A 22,139-nucleotide genomic window follows, 5' to 3' on the forward strand; every position below is an offset into this window, starting at 1 on the left:
CTCGTCGTCACGTGGGAATTTACTCTGGGACAACACTTACCCACAATTCCAGCCCCCGTTTGTATAGCATAATAGCTGCACAAAAGACAAAGCGTGAGAAGTGGCCTAGTCCGGCAGCCGCCAGACTGCCAGAGATGTGACTGGACGGTTGTAGCGGGGCCTCTAGTTTCGTTTGGTCGCATCACTTCAATGCTAACGTGCAGTCAAAACACTGACAACTCTGTGTCTAGTGGGTCCAGGAGAGCTCGTCACAAGTGAACTCGTCCCAGCCAACTCGTCATAGGTGAACTCGTCAAATAGGGCAAGTCTTCATAGGCCATCTCGCACTAGGGAAACTCGTAACCTAGGGCAACTGGACACTTGCCCATCTCGTCACAATTTACGTTTTTGCTCAATCATTATCAAGGGGAAAAAAATACAGGGATTCGTATAATTCTTCACCTATGCGTAAACACTGAGGCGCTCCAGATGTGTCATACTCGGCATGAGAAGCCCTAGTTGTTAACCCTCTGCACATGCTTCGCAGTGGGCCAACAAATAAAAAGCCCATGCTTTTCATAGAGGAGGGGGTACTATAGTTATGATGTCTGTTGTCAAGGGGTCATCAGGACAGTATACAACTCTGCTTCATTTGAATGACTGAAATACCTCACTGCAGCTTTCGGCGAGAGGGGGAACTACGAGGAATTGATGCATAAAAGAGCAGATTCTAAACTGTCCACTTGAAGCACCATACCACGGGAAGGGCTCGGAGACATGCTTGTCAGAGCAGCCAGAAGTGGGCAGTCGGTACTTTCACTTAACACCCTAGTGAAGAAACCCTAAGTTTGGAATTGCATGTCGAGCACCGTGTTTGAGTGCTTGCTTTCACTGACGAAATGGACTAGAATTGGATGACTTCAGCTGGCCTGAACCCTTGGTGATTTTGGGAAAAAAGAGGACTTGGTTAGGTCGTAATTTTTTCGATATCAAGAGCCATTCCAGACTTGATCTAGTGCCTTTGCTGCCCAGGACAACTCGTGGCACTCACCTTTGTCTTGGTGCTGATTTCCTTTATACTTTTTCTGTGTTACATTTGGTTAATAGCCTTATTGCCACAAAGTAACATTTTTTTGTTAGACATGCTATGAGCTCAAGTCTAGATGCTTACTGCTTTGCAAACATTTACCAGCATTTTTTTTACACTAGGAACTTGCCAGTCCCCTTTAAATGGTCCCTGGCAAGCTATTACTCGTGCAGAAACCTATTTACACGGTTCAGTTGGTAAGTACTTCATCCTGTTTTTCCTGGTTCCGTGAGTGTGCAGTCCGGTGGATGGTGCTTTTTTCTTTTCCACCTATTACCTCGGTGTCACCCTGTCCTGCTATTTGCCCTGTACTGGTTTGTTCACTTTCAACTGCCTGTCTCATGAGAGTGTCACCATGTCGCACGCTGTAACAAGTTGTTCAACAGCTCAACAACGATCCAGCATTTTACATAGTCATAAAGCTTGCATTGCTGCCACCACAAAGCCCCAATTAACAGGCGCAAGCCAGCTTTTGATTTTCCAGCTGATTTCATTCAGGAATCCTACCAGGGGCCTGGTAAAAGGAGAATATATCTTTTTTCAAATAGTGCAGGAGGCTGTCACTGTTGTTATGGTGGAAATATTCCACGTGTACAGGCACTATAGGTAAAAAAAAAAAAAGGGAAACAGCATGAGAAGGTCCCGTGAAAACGCCCTGCGGCACTTTTAAATGTTATCACTGGAAATTTTTAAATGGTGGCAAGCACTCAGATAACAGGTACAAGAGAGAGAGAGAGCTTTTAGAAGAAAGCAGAGAGGTCTGCTGGCATGTATTCGCCTACATGCTACTCTGTGGGGATGGGGTGAAGGGAATAAAGGCCCTAAAGGAAGCAGGGTGAAAGAGGGAAAAAAAGGAAGAGGTAAAAATTAAGGTAAAATGGAGTGTTCCGTGCGTTACGTAAAAGTCCAGTTGGTCTCACAGGATGGCGATGTATAATTATACACTGTCTCTGACGCGGATGTCGTGTAAATAATCAAACACTGCATCTAATACTTTTCGCTGGGATGATGGAGATTACCATGGTCCAAGAAGAGCTTTCAATGATAGAAGTCCGTTGTTGAGGCACTCGATCTTCTTGGCGAGGTGGCTCCTTTCCTGGCTGTACGCCAGATCTGTTCAACAATTTCTGGAAAACTACAGTTATCACAATAACGGTCTGCGGTTTGGCCGAGGCGATGTCGGTAGGAGTTTGCGAGTGCTGCGTTGAGGGGAAACTGATGATGAGGCTCCCAGAGTGAATCCCATGTCGACTGGAGCAGGTTCAAGGACCTCTGATATTCGGCTTAGAGCGGTTTCTGGTTACGTAGATTTGGGAGCGATCGAGAACAGGCCAGGGGTGCATGACCATGACCATTTTTTAATCTTCATTGGCCTGCAAGAATAGCGCTTATCAGGCTAAACATGCGCAGTACAATTGAACCCCGTTATGACAAAGTAGTATCGGGACGGAAAATTTGTTCGGTATATCCAATATTTGTTGTTACAGCAGACATGAAAATTGGCTCTAACAAATAAAAAATCTGGCTCGTGCAAAAATACTTAATACAAGAATGCATTTTTTTGGGGCTTCGAATTAACTATAAACAAGGTAACCCTTACCTTTCTTCTTGTTGCATTTCAACCTCAATGAAACGGAACCTTAGTATGTGAATTAAATTACAACAGAACAAAGTTCACTCGACAAAACAGGCCTGCACCCTTATTTATTTAATTGAGCATGTGATCTTCGTCTGGTGGCTTCTCACAGCACTAAGCTACATGAAGTCCTCGAACAAGAAGGCCTTTATACTTATGCAGTTTTGGACAATGGGTTTTTTTTTTTCGAGTAGCTTTCAACCCCTGGTCAAATATTTCAGCCCTTACCTGCCGCCAACATAAGGACTTCAATTCTCCGTGCCCGCTTCCTCAGCCAATAATGTGTTTTCTCTCTCTCTCTCTCTCTCTTCGTTATATCCTATATTGCGCGCAGGTATCACGATTTTGGTTTCGTTATAAAAGAATAAGTGTCACTGAAATAAAGCATGACCAACCACAGTTTGTATTTAGTTCGCTATAGCCGACAATTCGCTATATCAGTGTTCGTTATAACGAGGTTCAACTGCACTCAAATTAAATGTGATAGCGCGAGAAACATACTATCACTCCTCAGCCCCCCCTCCCCCTTTTTTTTTTTTTCGCAAATCTCAACTCGCTAGTCTAGAGCACTAAATATATTCATGGTCTTGCTGGTCGGACCAACAATCATGCATTTATGTCCACGGCTCGCACACCCTCGATTCCCCTTCGTCTTGTGCTGGATCAACGAATAGACATGTCCGTACAAAGGCCCGAATTAACTTTAGTCCCAACCACGGGAGTATCTGCAACTGGGCCGTCAAACGTCTCGCAGTTTAGGGAGTTGCAAATTTCAAATATTGCGCGGTTTCACTTGCGGCTTAGTCTCTTCAGCTTCATAACTCTTATACTCAACTTCGGTAAAATTCTCCTTCATCGTAAAATACTGTAAAATTTGCCTTTTTTGTTGTTAAATGTTTACGAGAACATTGTTTTATGCTTACAAAAAATTTGTAAACAAAGGTTTTCAATCAGCCAATCAGAGCATCGGGTCGCCATTAGGTCGTGTTTGGTAGGAAGGCTACAACAACAGTGGACGTGCTTTTATGCAAGAATATACTCCGTCGCATGAGTGCGCCTGCGGAGAGCGAACGTTTCCAACAACTTAAAGGCACTTGAAAGCCTTTCGGCAAGTATATCTGTAATTTTTCAGCCATTGACCTGGTCCGTCGCAATGGACGAGGTCCGCTCTGTGTCCGCGCTGTGTTTATCACGCGGTCAGCTGTTGTCTCGATGCAAAGTTTGGCTAGTAGAAGCGGTAGAAGCGTTGTCACCGGCTGTCATCTGTCACTGTTAGCATTCTATAATGTAGTAGTTAACAAGTAGCCATAATTTAGCCGCTCGCCACTGCGGGGAAGGATGCGACCCACTTTGGTATCGGCGGCTACCACTACTACGACTACCACTACATTGTCAGTACAACGTCCATGTTTCGCTGTGGTCACTTGTGACGTTAATGGCTGCGCGCATGACCGCAAGGAACGAACGAATTTTTCGTCGATACTGTTATTGCCGCATGTCAACAGATGTCAACAGCACTGTTTTGATTGATTGATTCTGGGGTTTAACGCGCCGACGCAACGCAGGCGATGAGGCGCGCCGTAGTGGAGGGCTCCGGATTAATTTTGACCACCTGGGGATCTTTATCGTGCGCCGAAATCTCGTACACACGGGCGTTTTTGCTTTTCGCCTCCATCAGAAAAGCGGCCGCCGCGGCCGGGAATCGAACCCGCGACCTCGTGCTCAGCAGCGCAACGCCTTAGCCACAGCACTGTTTTCGGCGCCTCGCAGGTAACACCAGTACCACCGTAGGCGGTCGGGGCCGAAAGAAATTGTTTCAACGTAGTGCCCAGCGCTCTGTCCTGACACAGCTGCAAACGCACTGCAGTTCGCCCTAACAGGACGCTAACCATTGCAGAAATTCCAACCGCACACATTGCATACGTCGGTTTGTTGATAGGGCGGCCGCTAGTTCGACTGCCGTTCGTAGAGGCGCTTTTTTTTTTTTTGTTTTTTTTTTTTTTTTTTTTTTTTTTTTTGCGCGGTCAAGTTAACACTCGGCACGCTGCGTTGCTTTTAGTAAACTTTCAGACGCCATATTATGCTTGTCGAATATTAACTCGTACCGCCCAGTATAAAGCTCTGGTTAGAAACATTTTATATTAATATTATTGATGGCGATACCTTCGGTCTAGCACAGTTTGTATGTAGGCCTGCTGATACAGTGCATGAACTCGAGGTTTAGATAGAAAGGGTGCAGTTTCTTGCCAGCATCTATGCGTTAGGTTGGAAGGCGTAGTGTTGTAACAATGACATGAAAATTGGTTCTTAAAATCGGAGAGAGTAATAGTAATGTTCAGGGAGACTAATACCGCTGCCACAAGTACACAAAAAATGACATTAAGTGCTTAATGCCTTAAGTTTAAATGTCATTAATTTGTTGCTTCATGCAAACATCTAATGCCATTCGCTCTGTCATTTTTGGTTGAAGGAGTTACGCGCAACTCATTCACCTTCACGAACGCCTTAAATCTGCCTACTCTCCAACGCGATGAGCACCAAATGAAACCGACGAAACTATCTGCACCAGAGTGTTGGCTCGGAAACGTGACTGAACTTCGAAATAAGACGATTTTACGCACTCTTGGTGGTGAAGTTTTGAAGAAGACGAAGTTCACTAAAACAGCGGCAAAAGGCAAAACATCGTGTTACTCGTCGTGTTAAATTTGTCGGATTTGGCTACCGCTGGCAGGCGGCGGCAGCTGCTGAAGCCACGTTTAGAAACGGCTCGCACCATTTTTCAGGAAACACCATTTCTCATAACGTTTTCTTTCACAAAAATCATTTTTAACCCTTGTAAGACGTTTCTGAACGTTAAGGACTTCTAAAATATGCATGAATTTCTCCTTTTGGTCATGATCACTGTCATGCCTGACACATTTAATGCCTTTGCGTTTTCGTGTGTAGCATGGCCCGCCCAATGTCTTTCGGTATCTTAAGGCCTTAAACACTGAATGTCATTTTTCGTGTACGTGCGGCATGGGTATTATGCTTGAAGAAAGGCTCACAGGATATGCACGACGATGTGTACTCCTGCCTAAATTGCTGTATGCACAGGGAATGTTTTTATGCATGTTGTGCTGACAGCAACTTAAAAACTACCTCTCCAAATCAGCCTGCAGAAATACTGATTGTAATATTATAAATTGCACGAGGACGCGGGTTCAATTCCCGGCCACGGCGGCCGCTTTTCTGATGGAGGTGAAAAGCAAAAACGCCCGTGTAATGAGATGTCGGCACACATTGAAGATTCCCTGGGGGTCAGAATTAATCCGGAGCTCTTCACAATGGTGCACCTCATCGCCTGCGTTGTGTCAACATGTTAAACCCTATACAATCAATCAATATTATAAATTGAACAGTTGCCTTCAAAACACAGCAGTTCCCAAAGTGTAGAGTAGTGCTGTGTGTCCCCTGTGTCAAATTAAGCGTACGGCCTTACCAAAGCTTTGAAAAATGTCTAAAAAATATAAAGAACGGAGTGATTGCTCTAGAAGTCGGCCATTGAGGAAACAAAAAAGCCCTGAAAAGCTTGGATTTGAACCCGGAGCCTGTGTATACAGCTTAGAAGGGTACCTAAGCATAATGAAGGTGAATGGTTTTATCCTTGCAACCTACGCTGAAAAGTATGTGCAGTTGTGCATATAGACCCTTCGCAAAATACTATCAGGCATAGCGGACAAGCGGAAGGCCAGTCGAGCAACATTGCGCGTGGCCATGATGAAGGAAACAGAGCGATTGTGCCAGCTTCTCGGCTCAGCGCGCTCACGCATCGCCTAAGCTCTGACTTCACGGACTCGCAGTACTGGGGTACTGGATGATATGGCGTCTGCATCGTGGGGATTAGTCTTTCATATATCACCGGGTGTGACACCAACCTCTCTGGTATACCGCGTTTGAGCGACGAGCGCATCCGTGCCGTTTGCAAAGGCGGACGCAGCAGTGAGTCGGCATGACTCTTGCAGAACTCGTAACCGCATGTGGTGGCAAAATCAAAACAGCAAGCAAAAGCCCAGAAACCTACCCAATCAGATTAAACGCCGAGGTGACTACGAGTGGCTCTAAGAGAGCGCCGCGCAGCCGCGCTATGATGGAGCCGCGTTTCCTTTATCATGGCCGACGTTTGCGAATGACCTCAGTGTTGTCATCATGAAAGCTCGCGTATGTACTATGTTGCCAACTGTTCTGAAAAGGGTCTATAGGCACTTCCTGCAGCGCTACGCGAGGTGGTGTACGTAGTGTCATTCTTGGAGGAAATACGGTTTTGGGGGTGATTTGGTTTGGCAAGCATACACTGTGGTATTGACCATAAAGGAAGAACTACTCCATTTTGTCACAGCATGCTGTCTAGAATGACATTTCCCATAGACTGCATGGTAATTGTTAGTGATGTATTGCCAGCATCTCTGTATGCTGACACGCAGCAGTGGAAAATGTTCTTTGTTTCCTGTTATGCGGGGGAAAAGCATGTTTCGCAAGATAATAAGTTCCAGTTTATGACATCTGTGTGTACACTTGTAGTTCTCAATGTGGAGACTCTAAGTTGTCTTTTTATTCGTTTTTAACCCTGCACAAGGGTGTGGTTTTATCCTAGGTGAAAGGGCAACACTTTCAACCAAAACTGTTATGCTGGTGGTGCCCTAGAACTTTTTAAATTAGAATTTTTAGGTCTGTCAGATGTGGCCTGCCAAGAGGAAGGCTGGCAACCATGGCAGTGGGCCATGTGGCAACACACTTTTAACCGTACGTGAGATGAGAAGGAGTATGTAGAACCTTATGAGTACAGTGAATTGGGCGAGTTGGTATTGATCCATAATATAACTGCGTGGTAATGCGAGGACACGGAAAGAGGTACATACCGTATTTTCTCGCATATAACCCGCCCTCGCATATAACCCGCACCCCTAACTTTGAACTCCCCGAAAAAAGAAAAAAAATCCTCGCGTATAACCCGCATGCTTACCTGAAAAAAACTCGTTTAGGAAGTCACAATTGCAGTCACAATCTTGTTTACAGGAGAACTTTATTTCGAAACGATCTCCGCAACGTTGTCAGCGCCGATTCAATCATCGCCAGACTCGCCACTGTCGCTGCTGCCATCCGAGGCTTCGTCGCCGCTCTCAAAGACGCAATCATCTTCGGTGCCATCTAAGCAATTGCTGATGGCTGGCGCACTTCTTGAAACTTTTGCGCACCATGTCGGCCGGAATCGCCCCCCCCCCCCCACGCATCCACGATCCACTGGCACAGCAGCGCAATGTCTGGCCTCCGCACGCGTCCCGTCGGTGTGAGGGCGTAAAGGCCATCGGCCATCCACTCCGCATACAGCCGCTGTTATATTTTTGCGGTGGACGTAGGGCAATTACCTTAATGAAGAGGACGACGTCTGATCGTGCAGCGTTCGGTGAAAAGAGGAGGAAGACGAGGTTGATTGGAAAGAAACGATGGGCATTCTTAGAGATGTAGTGTAAATAGAGTTATTATTTCTTTTACGTCGGCTTTGGACTCTTTCTTCCACAGCCGCATCACGTGGGCCTTGAACGGCTTATTTAGGCACACGTCCAGTGGCTGGAGTATGGAAGTCATGCCACCGGGTATGATCACGAGGTCTGTGCGGTTGTCAGCGAGGCGCGCTTTCACTGCGTCAGTGCAGTGGCCTCGGAACGAGTCCAGCACCAGCATGGACCGCCGTGCCAACATGGCGCCTGGCCTTTTTTCCCAGATCGTGCGAAGCCACTCACCGACGAGGTCACTGTTCACCCACGCATTGTCTTCCGCCCGTACAACAATCTCTGGTGGCAGTGGAGTACTGGGTAGCGTTTTAAGATTGCATACGGGCGCAGTTTGGTGCCGTCCGCCAAAGCGCACAACATTACTGTACAGCGTAGCTTGGTGTTTCCACCCGTCAGCACGCTTACAGATTTCGAGCCCTTTTTCTGCAGAGTGGTGTCTATGGGCATCTTGAAGTACACGGGCGTTTGATCAGCATTTCCCACCTGGGACAGCAAGTAGTTGTGCTCCTTCCTGAGCCCGATGACGTAACACTGATACTTCAACAGCTTCTCCTCGTAGGCGTTGGGAAGCCGCTGGCACATGGTCGTTCGCCGCCGTATCGAAAATCCGTGCCTGGCCATGAATCGCTGAAGCCATCCACGGCTCGCACGAAACTCGCGGGGGATGTTCATCTCCAGGGCCAACCTCAGAGCTTCCATCTGCGCCATCTCCGTTGACACAGCGTGGCCACGACTCCTGCGCTCCTCAATGAATTTGACAAGCTGCGTCTCAAGAAGGGGGTACGCGCCAGTCTTTCGGGCCGTGAAATGCTCGCTTCTCCTTGTGTGCACTTTCGATAGAGGCCTTTTTCTTCCGCCAGTCGCGAATGCAGGACTCGTCGACGTCGTGCTTTCTCGCAGCAGCTCTGTTGCCGATTTCCTCCGCAGCAGCTATGATCTTCAGTTTCTCCTTCACGGTGAAAGATTGCCGCCGAGACCCACTCATGGTACCTCACCAGACAAGGCTGACCAACGGTGCAAACTGGCCACACCTGACTTGGGGGCCTAACAACTTTGCAACAAAGCGCACGCAAATCACAGCAACAGACGCTGTTGACCAAACAAAGCATGCGAAAAGTCCGAATAAACACGCTATGGAGGGGATCTGTCTATGGCCTGTGTTGTCTTCTTATTGGCTTTGCACCAGACGATGACGATGGGGATGTGGACTGCATGGCAGGCCGTGCATTGCCGTGAAGCCGACCTCTGCTCCCAGAATATTCGCAGATAACCCGCACCCCCACTTTTCGAACGAATTTTTTCAATTTTTGGTGCGGGTTGTATGCGAGAAAATACGGTACAATACAGGACACGCAGTGCAGACTAACTGATTTTTCTTCGAGAAATATGTAATTTATAAGAACAGCCAAATCTTCGCGCCTGCGCGTACTCACTGCGTCGTACACTCAATTCAAAAATAAAGTTCAGAATGTCATGCTCAGCACAGCTGTCTCAGCACAGCACAACGTTCTCGGGAAGGGTGATGGACGGACGGCTTACACACTTGTGGCGACAAGGCATCTTTGTTTCTAAACAGTACGGTTGTCTGGTCAAGTAGTGGGCTACATGCGCAGTCCCAGCAATCCTTGCAGTGCGCCGCTTAGTGCGAGTTGATGGCGACTCCTTTCAGATTGTACTGGTGTTGCTCAGCCTTTTCTTAAAACCCCTCCCGGTCTGTCCAGTATACATCCATCCGCATGCGCAATTGACGAACCTCTCCACGTGTTCCACCGTGCATTCTGACCGCAGGTGATCGTTTTCCTCCTTGCAACCACTTTTGCACAGCTGGACACATGCTGCTGAGCCTGTTCTTTGCTGAGAAAACCACCTTGGTTCCGTACCGGGTTCCAACCTTCTTTAGTCTGTGCAACAGGCCATGAATGGACGGTATGACTGCCATCTCCCTGCGTGGTTCATTATCGCCCGTCCTTTGTGACCGTTCCTTTTCTTGTTTATAGTGCTTCAGGATCTTCCGTGCCCGCACAAATGACATAGGATACCCGGCTTCATCCAGTCTTTTTACCTGCTCCGAAACACTTTCCGCTGTGTTGTGCGAGCAGCTTTTGTTCAGCGCTGTTCAGCAATGCGCAGCGAATTGGTGATGCCATTCTCTGCTGTCTTGGAGTGTGCCGATTGGTAGTTGAGAAGCGCTCTTCTGGTCCTTGGGTTGTACTTCCAGCAAACGTGTCTGTCCTGGAATTCCAGTTTCAGATCCAGGAATTGGATCTGGTTGGCCTCTGGGGCCTCAAAGGTGATTTTCACACTGAAGGAGGAGGGCTTCGCGTTTTAATTGCCAAGCACTGTTGTACACTGGTACAATGCTGTGTACAGCCAGCCTGACATGGCAGCAAGGTCATACTCTTAGTTGCGCGCGCTTTCAATTTGGTTTGGCAGGCGGCAGGAACCTGGTTGGACTGTAATTCCTAATCACATTACTGAGACATTTCTAGGAACTTCAAAGTAAATAAGAAAAGAAGCTAATAAAAATCTATGGGAGAGACCTTTGTCGTGCTGTGAGCCCAAACGAGCCATTTGGTGGTGATGTGCATCCTTATGACAGCGCGACAATCCTAGTATATATTGATCTTTAGAGTGTCGGAATTACCATGCGTCTGCAATTCTCGTGACCAGTAATATGTATATATTCTAAGGGGATGTATTTGTCAACGCCAGGTGGCCGATACCCACACCTCCATCAAATGTAACATGGCGGCAGAGCATATGAGACGAACCATGAAGAAGGCGAAGAATCTATTTACACTATTTACAAGAAGGCGACCAGATGGCCAGCGCAGGGTACGCCAGCCCTTCGTTGTCGCTGGTCCTGTGTAATGGCGCTGAGTGGTATTGCCCTCCACTACCCCGTGACTATATATATATATATATCTGTATGTGTATGCAATCCAGATAATGATGAAACCTGGAAGATGGTGGGCAAACAAGTGACAAAACTTTGGGCAATGTGGCAGCCCCAGTGTGTTGACAATGTTTCGGCTAGAAGACTTGCCTTCTTCAGGGTGGAGGAAGACTCCCTGCCGAAACGCCTCTGGACTGAGGCTGGTACCTCACCCAAAGTTGTGTCTCATTTGCAAATATAATGTGAGTCTAATGCATGCCACTGGACGCATCCCGCAGGCGGCCCATGGCTCTTCTCCCATCATCGCAGCCCATGAACCTGTCGGGGCGGCCCCGCGGCCGCGGCAGCCGGCACCACCGCGACAGCGGGGGAAGCAGCGGCCCATCGTCGACGGGTGGACAGCACCGGCTCTTTCGGAGCCGTGAGTATGGCTCACGGGTGCTAGGCAGCCTGAATGAGATGCGCGAGCTCGGCGCCCTGTGCGACGTGGCCCTGGCCGTCGGGGACAAGCGCTTCCCCGTGCACCGCGTCGTGCTGGCCGCCAGCTGCCCCTACTTTGCTGCCATGTTCCACTCGGGCCTTGCCGAGGCCAGCCGCGACGAGGTGGACATCCACGACATGACACCAGAGGTCTTCGAGCGCCTCCTCGGCTTCATATACACGGGTGAGCCGCCCTTCGCGACGTGTTGAGCAGCGCCAAGGAGACACAAAGTGCAGGAGGAGGAATGATCCTTGCCGGTTCTCGAAAAAAAAAAAAAAAAACCTTGAAACCCTTGAATTATCCATCACAGTGGCTCAGGGGCTAAGGCGTTGTGCTGCTGAGCACGAGGATGTGGGTTTGATTCCCGGCTGTGGTGGCCGCTTTTCTGATGGAGGTGAAAAGTCAAAACGCCCGTGTGTCGTGATTGCGGAGCTGTTAAGATCCCCATCAAGAAAACGAGCGCTAAAAACTATGACAGAGAAAGGAAGAACGACGAGGCAGATGATCTTGATTCTTGATTCGATATGCACCGACTAGCCCAACAGTGCATTTTTGTGAGATGCCCAGGTGGTTAAAATTAATTTGGAGCCCCCGACTACTACACTCCTCATCGCCTGTGTAGCGTCAGCGCGTTCAACCTGATGGTGAGTTGAAAACTCTTGAAAACTTGTTTTCAGGGCATCAAAAGTCATGGAAGTTTTATAGACCCTCGAAGATCCTGAAGTCTCTGGTATTTTCTTTTTTCATAAGTGCATGGCCCTCTGGAAGGGGCCATGAAGACAAAATACAACCTCGGTCAGTTTGAAAGAACCAGCCTTTGGTAAATCACTCAGCTTCATTCCATCCACGAAAGACGTTTTTTTTTTTAACTTAAAAAAGGAAACACAAGAAGTACAGTTAAACCTCGATATAACGAAGTCGTACTTACGGGCGAAAATTTCGTTAAATCGAGAATTTCGTAAAATTGAGGTTTCGATTTTACAGTTAATTTAACCAGTTATTGAGGTTTCAAAACCTTGCCCATCGCTCAGAAACAACTGCTATGTAGTTACCTCTCCACTTAAACCGAAATTTGTACTAAAACTGGGCGCGAAAATTATGTGAATTAAGAGCTTCAACACTTAGGCAATGGAATTCGGATAGCCGACAGTAGTTGGTATCGTCGTAAAACCGGTGCTTTTTCCGCAACGCCAATTAAATATGATAGCAGGCTAGGTTTCCACTTTACCTTTTTTTCATTTCGGTCACTATTAAACGCCGCTGTTAGTTAATTCAACCCGCGTCCATGCCCCGTGAACTTCACCCCGGCGAGGTGCTTGTTCGAATTTACGCCTCTTTTCGTCCGTTCAGTGGTAGGCTTAGGCGCGGCGTTGAGGGGTGCGGCGGGCCAACAGCGGAAGGGGGCTATAAAGCTTTCGAGACTTTTTTCATGCACAAAGACTCTGCAGTATGGGCGCGTGATGCAACCACGACACTCGAGATAAAGCCATGATTGAGAGTTGAGCGGAGTACACACGGACCGCTTCACTGTGTGGAGCAGCGCTTACGTGCTCCCGCTGAAGCGGAAAGCTTACATTAAATATCTTCTGGCCAAATTCGTTTAAGCAATTACTTTTATGCCCGCTGAGCCCTAAAGAAACAGATTTCTCCGCATCGCAGCTGTCTAATGAACACGTTTTGACCACGTTCGGAGAGCAATTTATTGCCACCAGCACTCGATATTCAAGCCGTAGTGAAATAAGTCCGTAAGCAGTGCTTGGCGTTTCTTGACCAGGGTGGGCTTTACGTGACGCTCGTATGCTGACAGTGCTAACAAGGCTTGCTCTTCAAAATTCGCGTGTGCCTGCGTGCCTCCGCAGAATGTCCATGGCATCCATCACTTCAATGGCTTTCGGTTTCACTGGCACTTCCTCAGGCTCTTGTTCGGAACATTTTTCTTTCCCTCGGAGTGGTCATGCTGCTTATAAGACTCATCTAATGATGGACGAACAAAATATTAATGTGGTTATTAGCGAGCACAACCTAGAGCAGCAGCACCGTGAGCAAGGATGCGTCTAAGCATAGAGGGCGCTGGCGTAGGCAACGATGGAGACGTCAAAATGGTGGCCGCACTATTAAACCGTCCATGACCGCTAGCGGTTTTTGAGCAGCTTCTTTCATCGCTTTTAATTGTTGTCAACCGCATAATTCCCCGCTTTCCTTTCATTTTAGCCTTTTAAGAGTTAATGTGAGTGCTGAATGTTTTCAATGTAGCCTCTGAGAGGCAAAATAAAACGTGCCTCGACCGGAATTTCGTTCTTCCTTTCTCGCCATGACTTCGTTAAATCGAAAGCGCCGCACGAAATTACTTCGTAAAATCGAGATAAAAATACATGGATCTAGCGAAATTTGGATAGAAAACTTGAAAAAATTCGTTATATCGCGAATTTCGTTAAATCGAGGTTCGTTATATCGAGGTTCAACTGTATTGAAAAAGCTCAAATCTCTCGCTGCGGTGGCGTAATATGGGCAGGAGCGATGTATTGTTGTGGACTGGCAATAAAAGCGTAATTCTCGGTCTGTTAACTAAAGGCCCCTACTACGATTGTACAGTTATACGTTTCTTGGCAATGGCGCTGGTCGGTGGTTGCAAATCGCACGAACCGGAGTTTCTGACACTGCAGAGAAATCTCTGGAAAGCTGCTGGGGAATCGCCACTTCTTCCCCTGCTTTGCTTAAAACCCTTTGAGGGTCGAATTTTTTCGCCAGATGCGACCCCCCAGGGTCGATTTTTGTTGTTGCTGATTTAAATTCTTCGGATGAATCTATTTCGAGAAAAAATTATTTTAATTTGAGTTACCATAAAGGGACAAAAAAATCGTTTGTGTTGTTACGTACGTGTGGTTTATTCATGAGCAACACTAGAAAAATTCTAAATAAAAACGAGAGGCTAACAAGCCGGCACCTTTTGAGTGAATCGAAATCAGGTAGACATCAGTTTCGCGGGTGCAAAAAGCAGGCGCAAAAAGCGGGAAGCGCCCGGAGGATGATACCAAAACCAGCCGCTGCACGATGGCACGCAGCCGGATGCGCGACCGATAGACGGCGCACCGCTGAAGTAAATAGTAAAAAAATAAAAATAAGAGCCCTCGGCGCAAGAAAATAATTTGACGTATTTGCGCAGTGTGGCAGCACCTGCCAAGCAAGAGAAGTTGGCGAAAAAGGCGCGCTTTTTAAACATACAAGTGATGACGTACATGTACGTTATTGACCATTCTGAAGGTGTTTGCGGAGAACGTATATGTACGTCTGTGACCCTGAAAGGGTTAATACCCACAATGGTTGTTTGGAGGTTGCGATAGAATCGTCATCATTTGTTATAGAGGACAGGGCAGTCTTTTTAAAGAACCAAACTTGTATTTTATCTTGGTGGCCCCTTTAAATAGGCTGGCTCACTGTTAAGACGACGTGCGGGTCTTGAAAAATTGCCCAAAAAAAGCATTTTTTGAGGTATCACTTTTCTCTGGGTCTGCAGAGTTCTTCCTCCAAAAAGTTGGTACTTGAACACTACCAGGTACAGTTAAACCTGGATATAATGAATTTGACAAAAATCCGTAATTTTTGGTTAAATGTAGGTTTTCGTTAGATGCATGTTCCAAGTTGAGGCTCGTGTGGATGTAGCAGAAACGAAACCAAAATTCTAGACATTAGTGGTGGTGAACTCACCCCCTAAAATATTTATTTCAGTGAGAAACTGCGTGATTTGCACCTGCTACTCTCCCACGAACTTAGTCACTACATGGCACTACAAAGATGCAAGGTCACTTACGCTCATATTTGCAAACGCGACTTAAAGGGACCCTGCAACACGTGCCATCGACTACTAGGAATGTATTTTGGGGTAAAGTCTGTTGTCCCAGCAATCTCCTCCCGCAAGAATTGTGAAAATCTGTTCACTATCAGTGAAACTACACGCGATGAGAAATCGCGCATAATCGTTCCCTCTCAACTTGACTGCGGACGATGCAACGAAAGCTGCGCACTCTCTCCCAGAGAGGGAGCGGCTCGCGGCGTTCTTTTCCGCGGCCTTCGATATATCACATACTGGGAACTTTTTCTCCCTTTCTTTGCAACATGGAGGGGCCTATTTCCGGTCTGGTGCCACAAAAATGCAGGCATGGGTGCCTGCGTGCAAGCGTGTGCTTGGGCTGGTAGGGTGTTTTTGGAGCAATAAACCTTTGTTGCCGAATGGTCTGGTTGAAAGGGAAGTATTGAGCTCATCACTCAAACTCCGTGCGCACTCAAAACACAAAAGAAATGGCAAAACTGGGCTGACAGGTTCAGGCTTAGAAGAGGTTCGCACACGGCGCTGACGACAGCGTATCGTCACAGGAAATGTGAGAAATTAGCCGCGAAGTTGGCCAGTGACAGCCGATCGGACAGCCTTGGCCTCAATGACGTCGTTTAGGCATGCCAGGGGTGCATAATGAAGAGAACTGAAGAGACGCTAGCGTGGTTGTTTTTTTTTTTTTTTTTCCGCCTTTTTCAGCGAATTGCGCGCTCACCGCTTCTCTTGCACGTGTAATATTTGGCTCAGGTATTTCTGGTAGTGTAAGCTAAGCGTCGCGCAGGTTTACTTGCACTGCTCAAAGAGTGTTGCAGGGTCCCTTTAAGTACCACTTTTGCCATTTGACACTTTTCGGTGCCTCAATCCGTTCCCAGGGCCAAAGTTATGCTGAAAGTGCGCCTTTTCGCGAACTTGATGCTCTTTGCCACACTCAAAAATGTTCAGAGGGTGCTGGCTGAGAAACTGTACGGGGCGGCGATTTTCCCGTTTCTTGCCGGCGGAGACGCGATTTAAAATTGCGAGCTTGTTTTGAAAAGACAAAACCTTCGGTTTTCTAGCAGTGGGACTCGTCACTGACGAACCAGCACCACAGATAGCGTGGGGGTGCGCAATACACGCCGACAGGCAGGCCTTGTGCCTAACGGACACCACACTGACACTGGAAACGCACGGTGATTTGCGGTGCGCGGGAGGTTCCCTAAATTATGACACATTTACAGCCGATTTTTCAAAAAAAGTGCAAAAAACAGTGGCTCATAAGCGTAGCGAATTTGTTAATCAAGGTGAACTGTCGCAACACCTTCGTTTGCATAGAGGTCGCAAACACATGGGTTTCAAAGGGGCTGGCAATGGGGAACTGAAAAACTTCCTAATATCCAGGAATTCGTTGCATAGAGGTTAATTACATCCAGGTTTAACTCTACCCATAAAAGTTGTATAGGCCCAATTTTGACGAAAAAAAACTTTTTTTCCAAGTTTCCACTTCTCCACGAGCGGTATCGCAGCGACAGGAAATTCTTGAGAGGTACATCCTGGCATGTAGTGCCGCTAGAAAGATGAATTTCTTCTGCAGTGTGAAGCTGAGTGTTTAAACTTCACAATAACGGAAACAAATTTTGCATTTCGTGCTCCAGTATTTCCTCAATTAGCGTTATTTATAATCCGTAAGCAGGGGTGCTTTAAACCTAGAAGTTAGAATTGATGTAAACTTGCAAGTGTTTGCTGCTTCCAACATTGGATTCTCCGCTACTTCTAGTACATCTATTCATCCCTTGCAGGTAATTTTTTGGAAATTCCTATCCATTGTTCTCAAGAACAATTGAGAAAGGTATTTAATAATTATCTTGGGGAATAATTAGGTTATATCGGAACTAACTGGACATTTGAAATCAGCTTAAAAAAACTGAACAAGCCCATGAAGTTTCGTTAAAATTATTTTGAAAGCAAAAAAAAAAAGTTTCTGAGACTGCTTGTTAGAATTGATGTAAACTAGGGTGCGATTGCCATACAACAATGCTGCTTCCAGTGGTGAATTCTCAACTTCTAGTACATCTATTCATGCCTTGCCGGTAATTCTTTGAATATTCTTTTTTCCTTATTCTCAAGAACAATCAAGAAAGGTATTTAATTGTCTTGAAGACTAATTACCATACACCAAACTAATTGGATATTTGAAATCAGCTAAAAAACTGAAAAAGCCATGAAGTTTTGTTAAAATTGGTTTGAAAGGGAAAAAAAAGAAGGCGGTTTCTAAGACCAGTGTGCCCTCTTGAGAACCTATACTCGGGGACGACTTAACAGTGAGAACGAAAGTCGCCCCCGCACCCTATTACCGCAGCCTGCACTACTGAGAGTATTTCTAATGTGATCCGAGCCGTTTCTGTGATTTCGCGGACTTAATCTGCTGCTGATGATGCTTGATGATGCTTAGTAGCTTCCCCTTTGTAGTGGGGTGGCGTTGCATAGCTTACAAGCTGCTGCAGCGATGACAAACGAACTAAGTGAGACAAAACAGACTACGTTACATATTAAAGGAGCCATGAAGACAAAATACAAGTTGGGTTTATTAGAAAGACTGCTCAGTTCGATAACAATGATACCAATATCATCGCAATCTTGGAACAAATAACGGATATATTAAAGAAAACGTGTGAAGCCGTGGCGACCCCCTAGCCAATTTCCCGCAACTTTTCCATGACGTCATGGAACCTTGTTTGTGCGATTGGCGGCCGCCTAACTAATAACGCACTGAAAATTGTTTTATTGTTGGCCCGCATGACGTCATTCTTGCTCGTAACACGTCACGTGGCGCAAAATTTGAAAGCTTTTAAATACTTCTTGCTTTTTTTTTCGTTAAAAAAATATCTTTTGTTGCTGTAATGGAGCTGAGTGAGATACTGAATCCTAGTTCTTTCAAATTAAACGAAGCTGTATTTTCTCTTCATGGCTCCTTTAAGCGCAATCGTCTTTCAAAAACGCGCACGTATACATCCAGATTTGTCGCTTTGGTGGAGTGATACAATGCACGACCTACTGCCGTTCTTAACTTGTACCCGAGTATAGGCTGTATGGGTTTTGGTAGCAACCTCTGCTAAGCGTCACATGCGGCGTCTGCAATCTCTCGTGTCCCCTGTTTGCGCCGTGGCAGGGGAGATCCTGATCACGCGCGACAACTGCCAGGACCTGCTGGCGGCCTCCAACATCCTCCTCCTGACAGACGTGTTGCAGGCATGCTGCGACTTCCTCCAGAGGGAGCTGCACCCGAGCAACTGCGTCGGTGCGTCGGTCACCACTCTTCTTTTTCCAGTTCATTTGTTGGCCAACTGTGCGTTCAGCCCCCTTTGACTTGTTTATTAGGTCTCACCCGGTCTGTGCCACGTCTGGGGTCAGTTCGTTACCTTTCACTTTTCCGCGAGGGGTTCAACTGAGCTTGTTGGTTCAGCAGAGCTTGCGCAGCCATTGTCACTGGGTGGTTGCTGACTGCAACTGTCCTCGACGGCTCGCCTTAAGGGTGGACGGGGATCTGAAAACAGTTTCATTGAATTTTTAAACTTTATTAATCTTATTAAACTTTAATGTTTCAAATAGGCATTAAAAATGGTTCCTTGCCACTGGAACTGAGCTTGTTGGTTGAGCAGAGCTTGCTTAGCCATTGTCACTGGGTGGTTGCTGACTGCAACTGTCCTCAACGGCTCGCCTTAAGGGGGGAAGGGGATCTGAAAACAGTTTCGTTTCATTTTAAAACTTTATTAAACTTGTTAAACTTTAACGTTTGAAATAGGCATTAAAAATGGTTCCTTGCCGTCGGTGCCACCAAGGTTTAACTCTTTCGTAACGGCGGAAAAATGGCCGATTTTGAGTGCTTCCACAAAATGTTTTTTTTTCTCTTGAGCTACTGCACACACTTGCCTTGCTATGCATGAAATTGTAGCTTATAGATTGCTCTTCATAACACAAAGCAGCAGTTTTGTTAAAGGTACAATTACTTACAGTTTATTTGTCAAGTAATCAGAAAAAAGCCCCCCAAGAAAAGTATACAAAAAACACAAATAGGCAATTTTACCGAGACTAAAAATTATTTCAGGAATTTTAAGATATGCAAATTGTTCCTACGTTCCTTGGCTATGATTCAATATATAAATCAACAGTGTACACCACGTTTTCAATTTTTGAGGGCTCGTCAACCTAGCGGAAATGACGGCTCTACCATGCCACGAAGGCACTCAAGGGTGAATGAGTCTTTGTAAAATGCGCATCCAAGTATACTCTTTTGTGTTCTCGCACAAAATCCTTATCAGTTCGGTGGTAAAAAACGAAAAAAAAAATCCAGCGCTCTCGAGAAGCGTCGCACCTGAACCCTGCAGCGCTAATCTGATACGAGCGCCAGGTTATCTTGAAGACAATAGCGCGATATGGCACGGTGCATTTGGCAAAATACCCTGGCCGTACGTTGTCGAGACCCTAAACACACAATCAAAACCGCAGTCGTCAGATAAGAAGCACGTTTTGTTTATAAATACAGCGCGGAGTCGCAACGAAATTACCTGCCAGCGCTTGTTGAAGTGCGAGGCACCTGAACTGGAGCTTCGTCCTCCGAACTGAAATCTGAAGATTCCACATCATTGCTTGATTCCTCACTGCTGCTAGAATCGGAAAAATCGACACCAGGAGCTGCCGAAGTGCTTGCTACAGCAGTCCAACTGTGCGGAAAGCGGCGCGAACCCGATGCCATTTTTTCTCCTGCTCCCCTCTACCTTCGGTTCAAAGTTCTCTTGCTACACCGCCACCACACGAGACACATAAACAAACGAAACCGAAATTGAAAGAGAAGTTGCCAATGAACACACCAGATGGCGATAGCTGTCTGTGGAGCGCGGGTTTCAGATTTTGCGGGAGATTTGAAATCATCGGACGCCGGCTTCCGATTGCCTATGGCGCCGTCGTGAAAGAGTTAATGAGCTGTAAAATTAGTTTCAAGCGGGGCATCAAAAAACCGATACTTTTATTGCACTCACCATGGTTGCAAAATATAAAGACTACAGTTTTATGACTAACACTGCTTTGTGTATTCTTCCCCCAAAAAAGTAATGGCATATTTGATATCAGTGGAAAAAAAGTAGCAAGGCTAACAAGTTTCGCAGAGTTTACTTAAAAACAATTAAAGGAAGCTGTTTTAGGAGCTCTGTCCACACTTAAATAAGGCTACGTTTTCACCGAGCGATAGTCGTCTTGCATGTGCGCGTAGTCATGTTTGTTAGTTTACTTTGCTTATGCACAGTGGTCAAACCGTTTTTTGGATGAGTGTCATTACAGGATATTGTAACTAGGGAAAGTGTGGCAGAATGCAGGCGACATTTTGTAGACAGGCTGAACTATACTTAGTCACGACTTGTGTAATTTTAGAAATGGTAATTATAAGATGTGCGGGGTTCAGGCAGGTGTTCAGAAACTCTGTGAGGTGTAAATGAACGCACAATACGGAAAATAGGTAAGCGTAAATACGGAAGTAACTGTGTCCTGGAATTGAAAAACTAGTTAATTATGACTGATTGTGGGGAACCAGAAACGCATATTAATGAATGTCGAAAAGGGGACGCTATCTGTTATTGATGCTACATCTGCAGGATTACTCTCTTGCCAGAGTGGGTTGATCGCAGGAAAGCCTGTTGTGGAAGGGAGCGCGTTGTGGTGTTAATTATTGCTTGAAGCGTGGTACTGTGAAAGACACGGGTGGGTGACTTTAGCAGAGCAGTTCTTGCACTTTGTTTCTGAATTATTTTTCAACAAAGTGTGGCAAACAAAGTCTAATCGAGTGCCTATTTGTATTTTTGACCATAAAATACTTCCAAAATATTGAATGCTGCTGTTTATTTGCTTCAGTACTGAAAAGATTGAAGTATTGGTTTGCAACATTTGGTGCATGGTTTAGGCAGCTGCCGAGCTTGGTACATGTGATGCAAAAGCGGGCATTGAAAAACAAAATGCAAGGAAAATGGGAGGGGGAAATTGCTGCCTGAAATTCTGATTTGAAAGCGGGAAAGGTGTAGGGAAAAAGTGTAGTCAAACAAATGCTCAGAAAGCTGCAACAGGACCAACCTTTGGTTGATTTAAACTGCAGTGGAACCCTGATAATTCGATAATGCTGGGAGTGACGGAGCTTCCATGTGCCTACACCTTTAGTATCTGATGCCATCTTTTGCACAAAGATTGGTGCTCACTGATGAGGCAAGAGAGGATCAGTGGCTGTTCTTTCTGTCCCTACCAGTTTTGGGAGGTGAGGGGTGATGCCAACAACCTAATAAGTCTCGCAGCATCTCTGTGATGTGTTCTTCGTTAAAAGGATACAGCGCCCTCTACTGTCAGCGCAGAAACATCTGCAGCGGAATTCCTGTTCATACGATTCTGGTTGATACACATTTCGGGATGGTTTGAATTCTTTTTAACAGCCCTGGCAAAATCGCGTTGTGGGGCGTGCGTTGGGTTGTACGAATTTGAAGTGATACGAACAAATGATACTGTTATGTGGCGGCAAGACAGACGATACAAACGATGGTTGATGGTAAATGTATTTACGAGATGTCGATGATTGACCTACTTACAAGTCGCCGTGATTGCTCTAGCTAGGCTGCGAGGTGCTCACATGTTTGTCGCCGTCGGTGGTAGATGAGCATAGGGCTACGTG

At 46.3% G+C, this 22,139-nt stretch overlaps 1 protein-coding gene across 1 annotated transcript in view; it reads left to right on the top strand.

Annotated features, from left to right (window-relative positions):
• The first annotated feature begins 3,665 nt into the window (after nt 1–3,665).
• Nucleotides 3,666–22,139, top strand: part of LOC144162607 (actin-binding protein IPP-like) — a 53,654-nt gene continuing 35,180 nt past the window's right edge. Inside the window, exons 1-3 of the mRNA XM_077693217.1 lie at nt 3,666–3,810; nt 11,429–11,814; nt 18,606–18,734. Coding sequence (XP_077549343.1) covers nt 11,436–11,814; nt 18,606–18,734 — 508 coding nt within the window. The 5' untranslated portion in view covers nt 3,666–3,810; nt 11,429–11,435. The remainder of the gene's footprint in view (nt 3,811–11,428; nt 11,815–18,605; nt 18,735–22,139) is intronic.

Source organism: Haemaphysalis longicornis, unplaced genomic scaffold, assembly GCF_048455015.1.
Source record: "Haemaphysalis longicornis isolate Haplotype H1 unplaced genomic scaffold, Haemaphysalis longicornis Haplotype H1 scaffold_12, whole genome shotgun sequence".
Lineage (NCBI taxonomy): Eukaryota > Metazoa > Arthropoda > Arachnida > Ixodida > Ixodidae > Haemaphysalis > Haemaphysalis longicornis.